Source organism: Leuciscus leuciscus (assembly GCF_965113295.1).
Source record: "Leuciscus leuciscus genome assembly, chromosome: 23".
Taxonomy (NCBI): Eukaryota; Metazoa; Chordata; class Actinopteri; order Cypriniformes; family Leuciscidae; genus Leuciscus; species Leuciscus leuciscus.
This window is the reverse complement of record NC_138747.1, coordinates 3519715-3531264: the sequence shown is the minus strand read 5'-3', so window position 1 is coordinate 3531264 and position 11550 is coordinate 3519715. Positions and strand designations below refer to the sequence as shown.

At 34.8% G+C, this 11550-nt stretch overlaps 1 protein-coding gene across 1 annotated transcript; it reads right to left on the bottom strand.

Annotated features, from left to right (window-relative positions):
* Positions 1-3914: 3914 nt before the first annotated feature.
* Positions 3915-7116, bottom strand: mrps16 (mitochondrial ribosomal protein S16). The gene is made up of 4 exons (XM_082155369.1): positions 6953-7116; positions 6824-6850; positions 4610-4870; positions 3915-4478 (listed from the first exon to the last, which is right to left on the bottom strand). Exons 2-4 carry the CDS (start codon positions 6834-6836, stop codon positions 4363-4365), a joined length of 390 nt encoding a protein of 129 aa, XP_082011495.1. The 5' UTR covers positions 6837-6850; positions 6953-7116; the 3' UTR covers positions 3915-4362.
* Between the last annotated feature and the right edge of the window lie 4434 nt (positions 7117-11550).

The following is an 11550-nucleotide window of genomic DNA, read 5'->3' as shown; positions in this document are numbered from 1 at the left end:
AAATGGGTTTTGAGTAAGAATTTGAATTCAGAAATATTATTAATGCAAAGAGCGACTGGGGAAAGGAATTTCATAAGATGGTAAGATGAAGTGTAGTTCATTGTCTATTCCAGTTCACACATTGCATTTACATTTAAAACAACCTTAGTTATTTAACATTTTGTCGGTCATTATACATCCTTTAAGGTGAATAATAAATAATAAAGTGAATATAATCACTCTAAACAGAGCCAAATATTACCTGAAAATTTGGCATTCAAAGATCCAAATGAATTGTTTCCCAAAACTAATCAGACAGGAGATATAGTGGACTGGAAGCTGTCTTTTGAGTTGATGCTTTGTTTTACATTCAACAATTTTTGTTATCGCCTTATAGGCAACCGAGGGTTAAATGACCGTTTCACATTATCATGTTACACTCTTCAGAAGCTAATCAGTTTAACAGTTAACTTGAGAAGTTGATATGAGGTTGCTAGGCTGTGCATAGGCTTACGTCAGTCCTTCAGTGATTTTTCCACCCGTTTTATCATCTGCCAAAAAAAACAAAAAAAAAGTCATAAATTTGCAACACCTCTCCTCAACCAGCCACGTGATTCGAAATATCATTTATGTCTATCGCACAAAAAATGCAGGATCATTTATGCGTGAAATGTAATACTTGATTTTGTAATGTTAGTAACATTGGTTTCTTCCTCCTTGGGACATTCTATAAATAGCAACATTCACTTTGTGATTATCAATTTTCTCATGGCAACCACAGGAAAACAACGAATGACTACAGTATGTGAAGGTCCTTGACCTATGCTCATGTCTTCCACACCTATTTGCTATCTAAAAACGTTTTTGAATATCATTAGTCATATATATTGCATAAAACCAAAGGCCATTTCCACGGAAATGACAAACAGATACCATGGAGGAAACACCTTTAAATCTGCACTGCAATAGAGTGCTATAATTGATGGTTTAGAGACATTACATTGTCTATCCATCACACACGGGAGGTGAGCTCGAACAATGGATTAAAGCGTTCTGGATTCTCAGTCAATTTGAACTGTAATCATTTTCAAGAAATACAAAAACATTTCTGACACACACACACACACACACACGCACGCACGCACGCACACACCCTGCTTTAACCAGTCTCAGCTGGATTGCTAGTCTTAGCTGGTTTAAGATGTTCTCCTAGCCTGGCCAAACTGGTGTTTAGCTGAGCAGTCACAACTGGTTCCCAGTCTGACCTGCCAACAGACCAGTCTGAGTCTGATTTTGGGGAATGCAACCAAGATTGTTTCAAAGCAAGCTTTACAGTGATAAACAGAAAAACAATGATGCAAACAGGATTCAATTCTGCTGTAAAGCAGCTCTGAGAAAGACAATGGTAAACCGTCATTATTCAGTTTGGTTCAATAACTGCGTAAAGTTCATCAATTATGGAATAAGTTCAAATTCATCTATAAAGCAGCTCTGAATAAAACAGTGATGTCATATATTAGGATTATACCATATCCAAATATTAGGATTAGACCTTAATTCAATTAGGACATTTTAAGTACCTTTTTTGTAAATGTGCCTTAGAAAAAAATAACATTACAGGTGTGTAAGAGAAAACAATGGCACTGACATGTTTTAAGATATATCTGTGCAAGTTACTTTCAGTTGAAACAGCTCAAACATAGGACTAGACTCAAGCCTTGTCTGTGAAACCGTGGGACAAAAGCGACAGTGGCAAGAACGGTTTGGTCTGTGTGGAAGAGCTAGACTGGCCTGAGCAAAGCCCTGAACCACACGGATGGCTGGAACAGTGAAACTGACTGATGTTCTTGTGTAAGTTTCAGTACTGTGCTTATTTTTGTTTCTGAAATTGTAGATTTCAATTTATAAGAGTTTGTAGAAAGTGTATTGTTTCCCACAAAGCATCCCTTTTTTTTGTCAGGCTTTCTTTTTTTTTCTTCTTCTTTTTTTTTAACTCCAGTTTATGATTATACATACAAATATTTTGATACATTTTTTGCTTTTAATTTTACTTTTCATTTGAAGTCAAGCCTTGCTTTAAATCTTCCAGACATTAAAAAAAATAAATTTAAATAATCTTTTTTGAATAAATAATAATTCGTCACATTTATATGAATGTATTTTTGAAGTAGTGCGATTCATTTAATTTGTAGTTTGCATCGTGTGGCTGATGAATTGAGAACTGTTATGACTTTCAATTGTGGTATTTACGAGATATTTATTTTTAAGACTGCAGCAATAAGTAACAAAACTGTGTATAAATATTGAGTAAGACAAGCTGACATCAATGGCTGTAAAAATGGGCACATTGACATAGGTAAACCTGATTCACGTTTCCTCGTTCCATGTGGACACGTTGTGTGGTCTCTTTCAGGGTGTGGACTCACCTTTATGTTTCTTGCTTTTTAAAGAGTATTTTGTATTGACTGACAGGGATTCTTATCACTTTGCCCGCTTGGCCAACAACACCAGTGTCATTTTACAATGATTTATACACTATTATAGTATTTGTTACGACCCGTGAGGTCTGTGTGCTGTGCTGCTTGTTGTGTGTGTTTTCTCACACGTGGGTTTCATCACTATGGTGGGAACCGTGGAGATGGTGTAAAGTGTGGTATATTTTCTGCCGAATATCTGGTGTTTAATGTACTTCACATAAATACAACATTTATTATGTCTGGAAATAAATGCATGAACTTGATACATGTTTTGGGTCATCCTTGGTTTTCCACCCAGGGTATTTTTATTTAATTTTTCCTTGTTTGTTAATCCCACACCCCTCGACTAGCCGGGGACGTAACAGTATTTATGAATTGTTTATATACTATTATAGTATTTATGAATAAAATAGCTTTTATTTTTATATATTTCATTTTAGTTTGATTTAGTGATGTGCTTTTGTCATTTCATTTTTAAATTAATTTAGTTTTTTATATATATTTCTATTTAGCTGTTTTTATCCCAGTTGTAGTTAATTTTACTACTTTAACTTATCTTATTTTTTAATAAAAGTTTTTTTTGTTTTTGATTTTCATCTAATATTTATATTTTATTTTACTTCCAACTTTATTTCAATAAAGAAATCTTTTTTTGTTTTGGGTAACAACAACTTGAGTGTCCAAGAGTGAAGTTTGAGAAATCTTTTTCTTGATAGATTTCATATTTTAACCTTCTGTCTAATGCTCTATATAGGCAACACTAAATAAAAAAATTAAAATAACAATTGTGCATTTCTAAAGAGAACAATCTAATTCATTTGTGTAACGTATTATGTATGTATTCTGGCTTGCCAGCAGAGTAGAGCTGTGGCTTCAATAGACTCTTAGATAATACTATTACATTCAGATTCTTTAAAAATAAAACACTAGTCTATCTCAGCTGCTTTACTCATGCTGGCAAGCCAGAATACACAGCCATTCATAAAATCTTTTGATTTTTTTAATTTACCACACCATTGATAAACTGAATTACACAATACACGCGTTTTACAACCATCATAAAAGATAAGAAAATAGTAATCAGACAGTATTGCATCTTATCTTTCCAACAGAAATCAGATTCATTTACACTGAAACCCAAATTACTCACAGGTCTCAACAGAATGTTCTTCTAAACCATTTACATATTTAAAGTCACTGGAATGCAAAAATATAGCCAAGCAAAATCAAAAATGTTCACTAACATAATATACGACAAAAGAATGAGCAGACTACTTCAGATGACTAACACGAACAGTGTGTAAGAGCCGGGCGTGTGTGTCCGTTAACAAGCACCGTCCAGCATCCCTCAGCTCATTTAAGTAATAAACTTACACAATGCATTTGCTGGGCTTATAGCTTACATTTATTACTCTTGTGTTTAATAAGCTGACCTCAGAAAGAATTTGTTCCCTCTGACAAATTATAAAAATGATTTAATAGCAGTACATGGGTGTATACAGTTACATACATCAGCACACGGCTGTCTATAAAGGAGTTACACAATTGTGGCGTTTATAGGTTCAGATCAGTTGACCTGAAATGAAACAAAGAACAGTGTTCGTTTCAACTTTCAGTTTAGTTTCCCCGGGCCAGATCATTTATTAATTTCTTTTGTTAGCTGATCATCGGTTCTCAGTGACGAGAGTAAGTGTTTACAACTGTTTAATGATTGCAGAATTCACTTTCAATCTCTTATCTTCCCAAACTTTTATATTTTATTGGGTTACACGGAAATTTGAATCATGCGTGGAGTTTAAACCTGTGCTGAAGCTTGTTGCCCAAATCTTTAAAATATTAACAAAAAGCACCACTACTGTACATCACTGCTGTGGTGCAAAGCAATCATTAACACTTTATTCTGGTTTTACAGCTCCACTTGGTCTTGACTGTCTGTTTTAACTTCTTCTGTCGAAGCGGCTTTCTGTCTCCGCTCTGCTTCCGTTATTGTCATTGGATGCAGTGGGAAAAATCCAGCCAATCCTACTCGGAGGAAAAAGAGGATGAGTGTCGCAGAATGTGTGGTCAGGTATGCGTTTATCAGGTGACTTGACTTTTGCTGTAATCACTAAGCATTGTTTTTAAATGAAATAATAAGTAAGAATTCTCCTTACCTAGAAGTTTGGCCACTGGTGTTGTCGTATGGGCGCCGCATCCAATCCAGTACTTGATCCTTTCGTAATTGAAGGCGACAAGTTTTTCATTATGAGTGTTCGGGAGAGGGTCATATGAGCCCAGCTGCTCGATATATTTACCGTCTCTCGCCCGTTTATTATAAGCGGCCACAATGCGGTAGAAAGGTCTGTTGGTGACGCCTCCTAATGCCAGCCTGATGACCACATGCCCACCGTGATATTTCTTGAGCAGGAACGATGCTAAGACAAAAGACAATGCATAAACACTCTAGTGAAATACATACTTAGTATACTACAAATTCATTAACATATCTAACATATTGCTTGAGACTAACTGGTATAAATATAATTAAACTTTATTTGGAATACTACTTTATTGCACAATGCACATTTGTTAATATTAAGCCTACTTAAAATGTTTTATTAGTAGTAATGTACACTATTAGTATAAGAGTAGTATGATCACTGTATAATATCAGTCTTTAAATGCACGATATTTAAAGTGTGCCTAAACTATACTTGTAATAGTTACACTTTGGCACAATCAAATATACTTAAGTATATCTTTAGTTGGACCTCAGTACTATTTTTGCATTAAAGGGATAGTTACATGGGGATAGATGTAAAAAAAATTGGAACAACTAATTTTGTACTTAAAGGAATAGTTCACCCAAAAATTAAAATTATCCCATAATTGACTCACCCTCAAGCCATCCCAGGTGTATATGTCTTTCTTCTGTCAGCCGAACACAATCAGAGTTATATTAAAAAAATATCCTGGCTCTTCCAAGCTTTATAATGGGAGTGAATGGTATTTAAATTCCAAAAAGCGCATCCATCCATCATAAAAGTAATCCATACGGCTCCAGGGGTTAATAAAAGGCCTTCTGAAGAGAAGCCATGCGTTTTTTGTAAGAAAAATGTCAAAAATTTATAACTTTATAAACTGTAATCACTGGCTTCCGATAACGGCCAAACGCGAGTCTAGTTCCAGCGGAAGAGTGACCTCTGACCCGACGCATGACGAGTGACCTCTGACCCGACGCATGACGAGTGACCTCTGATCCGATGCATTACGTTTTGACGAACGCAGAAGTGCAGAGGATAGAGCAAAAAAAGAAATCGTCATGAATTAGAAAACTAAAACGAGAATTTTATAAGAGAAATGTTGGAGAAGCTTGAGTTTGTTGCCCAGCTCTGTTTGTTTGAAGCGGTGAGAGGCGTCTATTCTCACCTAAGCTTACGCTACTCCAACATCTTACATCATACGTCATGCGTCGGGTCAGAGGTCAACTCTTCCGCCAGAAGACTCAACTAGACTCGCATACGGCTGTTACCGGAAGCCAGTTACTATAGTTCATGAAGTTGTAATAAATATGGATATTTTTCTTACAAAAGTACTTTAGCTTCAGAAGGCCTTTATTAACCCCTGCAGCCGTATGGATTTCTTTTATGATCGATGGATGCGTTTTTTTGGGGCTTCAAATTTATTTGACCATTCACTCCCATTACAAAGCTTGGAAGAGCCAGGATATTTTTTTAATATAACTCAGATTGTGTTTGGCTGAAAGAAGAAAGTCATATACACCTAGGATGGCTTGAGGGTCAGTAAATCATGGGATAATTTTAATTTTTGCTACAATATCCCTTTAAGTACTAAATGAGTTGTTCCAATTTAGCAGACTTTAAGTATATCAATTCAGTACGATTGCAGGGTATTTATATTAAGTACATAAATATGAAAATGTATTTGTGGAATACTTACACCAAAATTAATTTGAAATACATTTATTTTATGCTATTTTTTTTTTTTTACTAGGGCAGCAGCGGCAGTGTTTTGTATCAGAAACATGAGGCTTTAATTCTGAAGTAAAGCAGTAAGACTCCTGGTCCTGGATGCTACACTTTAGGTGCCTTTTTTTATTTGACAACTTCAGATGTTAAGTCGAATCTTGTGTTATGCTGCCTTCACTCACATGTTATCGGAATTATCGTAAATACTAGTTTCCTAGTTAATAAATAGGACACGAACGCCCTCTCAAGTCAAAATTTGAGTGCGATAAGATCACGACTTCAGAAGTGGGAAGTAGGATATTTCCGACCGCTCGTGAAGGCAGCATTAGATTAGGGAAACATCCCAAATGTGAGTCTCCATGACCAAAAATAGAGAGCCATAGCATTAACAGTACTTACACAAATGGACCATGATTGACAGATTTCCTGTTGACAACAAAAGATAGTAAGTATAGAACATGTAAAATACCATTTGACCAACTAAAATAATTGAGAGCATGCGTAAAAAGAACCGGCTTTCCCACATACCTTATAAATCCGGTAACTGCATGTAGAAACGTCTGTAATATTATGAAATAAAAGCTTAACGTGTTTGTGGTAGCGCTTGAACACATACAATATAAAGACAGTCAACAACATGACATTCGCAAGGGCGCCGACATGTTTTTCTTGTGTACCGGAAGTGTTTCTCGATCCGACTATGGCAAAGGCTTTGCTTATGAATATTAAGTACGTTACGTGACGTCAGTACGTTCTAGTAATATAATACAACCGCAGCGTAACGTCATTAATATTCATGTTTCTACGCTGCGTCGGTGTAATGTGATAAGTATAGACACTAGGTGGCGGTATTGTTCTACGAAGACCGGTTTTGCTTTTTAAAAACACGAATTTGTAAATAGTTTATTTATTCAGACCTATGATTCAGACGCACAGTACCGGTCAAAGGTTTGGAAACATTACTATTTTTAATGTTTTAAAATAAATATTTTATGCTCATAAGTTTATTTGATCAAAATACAGGGAAAAAAATATTATTATAAATATTAAATTGAATATTATTATAAATGGGCTATAATTTTCTATTTTAATACAGGCTACTCTGTGATAAAAGCTGAATTTTCAGCATCATTACTCCAGTCTTCAGTGTCACATGATCCTCCGGAAATCATTCGAATATGATGATTTATTATCAATGTTGGAAACATTAAGTGCTGCTTTTTTGTTTTATTTATTTGGAACCTGTGATACTTTTTTTCAGGATTAATTGATGAATAAAAACAGCATTTATTCAAAATAGAAATATTTTCTAACATAAATCTTTTTCAATCTTTTTTCAAATCTTTTTACAAAATCAGTTTAACACATCCTTGCTCAATAAAAATATTAATTTCTTTCAAAAAAGAAAGAAAAAATTGACTGACCCCAAACTTTTGAACGGTAGTGCATATTGTTACAAAAGATTTCTATTTTGAATAAATGCTGTTCTTTTTAACTTTTTATTCATCAATGAATCCTGAAAAAAGTATCACAGGTTATAAAAAAAATATTAGGCAGCACAACTGTTTCCAACATTGATAATAATTCATCATATTAGAAAGATTTCTGAAGGATCATGTGACACTGAAGACTGGAATAATGATGCAAAAAATTCAGCTTTGATCACAGAAATAAATTATATTTTAAAGTATATTAAAACAGAAAACCATTATATTAAATTGTAATAATATTTCACAATGCTATCTGTATTTTTGACCAAAAAATGCATTCTGAATGAGCATAAGAGACTTCTTTCAAAAACATTAAAATTTTGACCGTTACTGTATATTATTTTCACCCTTTCCTGGCTGTCAGAGAACTAAAGTAGCATCACACCAGCATGGAAAAGCCCAGCTCTAAGTTGGTGTTCTGCCACATCACTGTTTTATAAAGTTCATCGTCATTAAACTTGCCCTGGAAAGTTGAAGTATTTAGATGAATAAATAGTGAATGGACAGATACAGATGCAGGGCAAACCAAATGCATCTTTTATGGTGGATCAGCAGAGAAAGTTGAGCTGAAAACTCCCATTCTTTTCACGTGTGGCTGATGCTCTTGTGAAGATCTCATGCTCCTGTGGACCATAAGACAAGCTTTTAAGGCCGTAATCATCCGTGACTGTCCTTTCGAGCTTGTTCGGGTGACCAGATAACGCACCAGAGAAAAGAGAATTCCTCACTTAAGGACAAGGTCTGTTTAAAACAACAAGCAGGAAACAAGATTTTGATTTTCCCTCTACTACTATGTTTATATGATAAGTGTATAAGTGGTTGAGCCAGTGTCAAATCATTTAGAAGTTTTGTAATTAGGGGTAAATGATTTAAGTTGATAATCTTCGCTATGAGACCACAGCAGAGATGGAAACATGCATGCATCATAAATCGACTGATAATGGATAAATAAATGCCTTTTAGACCTTCAGTTTTAGTTTTCAAGCCAACTTTAATCCACTGTTCCTGTACTAAATATCAATTTAATATTTACGTAAGTGAAAAATAAACCCCAGAATGAATAGAAAAGAACCAAATCCACCTAATTTATTATGCCCATCATCACGAATACAATCCAAACTGAAGATGATTGACTTATTATATGCCACCATTTCATCGTAATGGTTTTAATCTGCTTTTTTAACATTATGTTGTGGAGGAGACAGAAGCTGGTTATGGACTATATTTTGTTAACTATAAGATTTTGACTCAAGCGTCTAAATGCACAAATGTTTTTGTTGTTTGATTCAAACACCATCATGTTTGTGCTAATATGTTAGTTATTAACCACATTGACATACATTAAAGCAATGTACTGTAACAGTATATACATATAGAGTATAATGAAGATAGATATTAAACAAATTACTGAACTGACAAGGTCTGGTTGGGGCAAGTTGTCGTGTGTTTTCTTGCAATTTTATACAATTTATTACTTACAATCATCCAAAACAATGGATTTTAATTTTATTTTAATGCAACCTTTCTTATTTTTGCTGTTTCATGAATTGCTGTGTTTCATAATTGTGTTCCTACACAAGATCCTATTGTGACAAGATACCAGCTACAGGGGGCAAGTTGTCACAAATGGACCAACATGTTCAGTAGCTTGATACTTATTTTGAAGGCCTTCTTTGGACATTTGCTTTGATTGAAACCTGGAGTAAGGATATCCAGATAGGGAACTGTTGTGGCGCTCCTCATTAATATAACTGATATTATACCTGCATTCACCGTCTGTTTTCCAGATTTGACTGTTTTACGTGTGAGCATGTGATCTGTTATCTTTTAGGGTGAAGAGAGTTTGGCTTCACGAGTCATGGATCAAATGATCTGTTTTATCTGTCATGGGCTTGTGGACGGATTCACTGAAACTAATTCGGACTGCATGCAAAATGGATCCTGCCACTTTCATCATGGGTAAACAGAGAGTTTCCTTCATTCTGGTGAAAAGAGGGATGACTTAACTGATTAAGACATCTCGGTATGTTTATCACATGTTATTAAGGTTTGGAAGAGTCTCATGACTCTTTTATTTAAGAGCAAAACATAAGCTTATACAACTTTTAATTAATGTTTGATTTACACTTCTATATCAGAGAAACACAGAAACTGTTATACCGCATTTTTCACACTAGCAATGTCAAAACTCTTGATTGGGTAAGTAAATATGAAATATGCATTAATGGCATGTAAAACAAACATCGGCATTGATATTACATTTATGCATAATGCAAGTTTATTTAGCAAACCACTGTCAAACCATTTAAATTTATTGCAATTATAAGTAAAATATTAGGTTCTATTCTATTATTCATACAAATGGCAACAATCCAAGAGTTGTAGCATTGCAACTTCAAACCATTTCTCTTTGTTTCTTGATGTAATCTTACTAAAAACTTTAGTAAATGGCCTTCATCAACTAATTTGCATGTAAATGTGGCTTCTGTAAATGAAAAAAATGAGAGAACGTTTCCAGAGATGCCACGATCAGATCAGTTTGAGTGGCCTTATATACGTAGATTTGTCCTGGAGGATGATGGAAACAAATCATTCCCATTGAAGGGCTTTATGGATGTAAAAGCCTTCTTTTTTTTTGAGTTGGGCAGATTAGATGAGATCTCGTCTCCTCTTCATGGCGTGCCTTTAGCCGAGAGGGCGGTCAGGCCAGACAGTGGCAGCGCAGGATAGTCACACTTCATTAAAGATAAGAGCTCTCACCCCTACGTTTAAGAAAGATACTTAACTCGCTGTGACCTCCCTGCTGGGTCGCGACCTGATCACACTCTGGAGTGTCCAGACCCTGTTTGAGCGCGCAAGTTCAAGAGGTCAGACCTCAGTTTGCAGGACGCAAGAGGATATGTGTCTGTTCGTCTGAAGTTTCCCTGAGATCACAAAGACAGTTTTGTAGAAAACCAAGGTCGTATTCTTCAAAAACATACATAAATCTGGCGAATGGAGTGCAATACATCTGAGACATTCTTCACATTTGAATGACAAATAAACTACCATGATAAAAAAAAGTTGAAAAGAGCATCTACGTTCTTGAAAATAAAGGTTCTTTGTCTGCGTTTATGAACCTTCCATGGAACCTTTTCCATTCCACAAAAGGTTCTTTAGATTGTTCAATTATATTCACACTAATAAAAAAAGGTTCTTTTAAGAACGATTGACTGAAAGGTTCTTTGGGGAACAAACATTGGTTCTTCTATGGCATCGCTGCGAAAACCACCTTTAGGAACCTTTATTTTTTAAGGCTGTATATGAACATGGGTGTGGATGTTTTTATGCATATGGGTTTTTCTTTGTAATGTCAAAAATGTGCTTATTTAGTAGTAGCCTAGAAATACAGCAGGATGTTTTTATTTTATAAAAAAATGTAACTGAATTAAATCTATTAATTTATAACATTTCTTATTTAGAAATCCTAAAACTTGATTTCGATTTTTTTATTTGAATTTTGAATCTTAGATTTTTATATATGTGACACAACAGTGTTCTTATCCGATTTTGTTTTGTTTGTTGTTGTTGTTCAAAAAAAAAAGAAACTGAACAGAATGGGCTCATTTTTAAGAAAATTGCAATTTTATCCCACCT

What these genes read in the sequence shown, in the direction of transcription:
- mrps16 (XM_082155369.1), bottom strand. An exon ending in ACCAGTGGCCAAACTTCTAG is followed by an intron (nt 4,479 to 4,609) that starts GTAAGGAGAATT and finishes TCCTCCGAGTAG; the next exon opens with GATTGGCTGGATTTTTCCCA.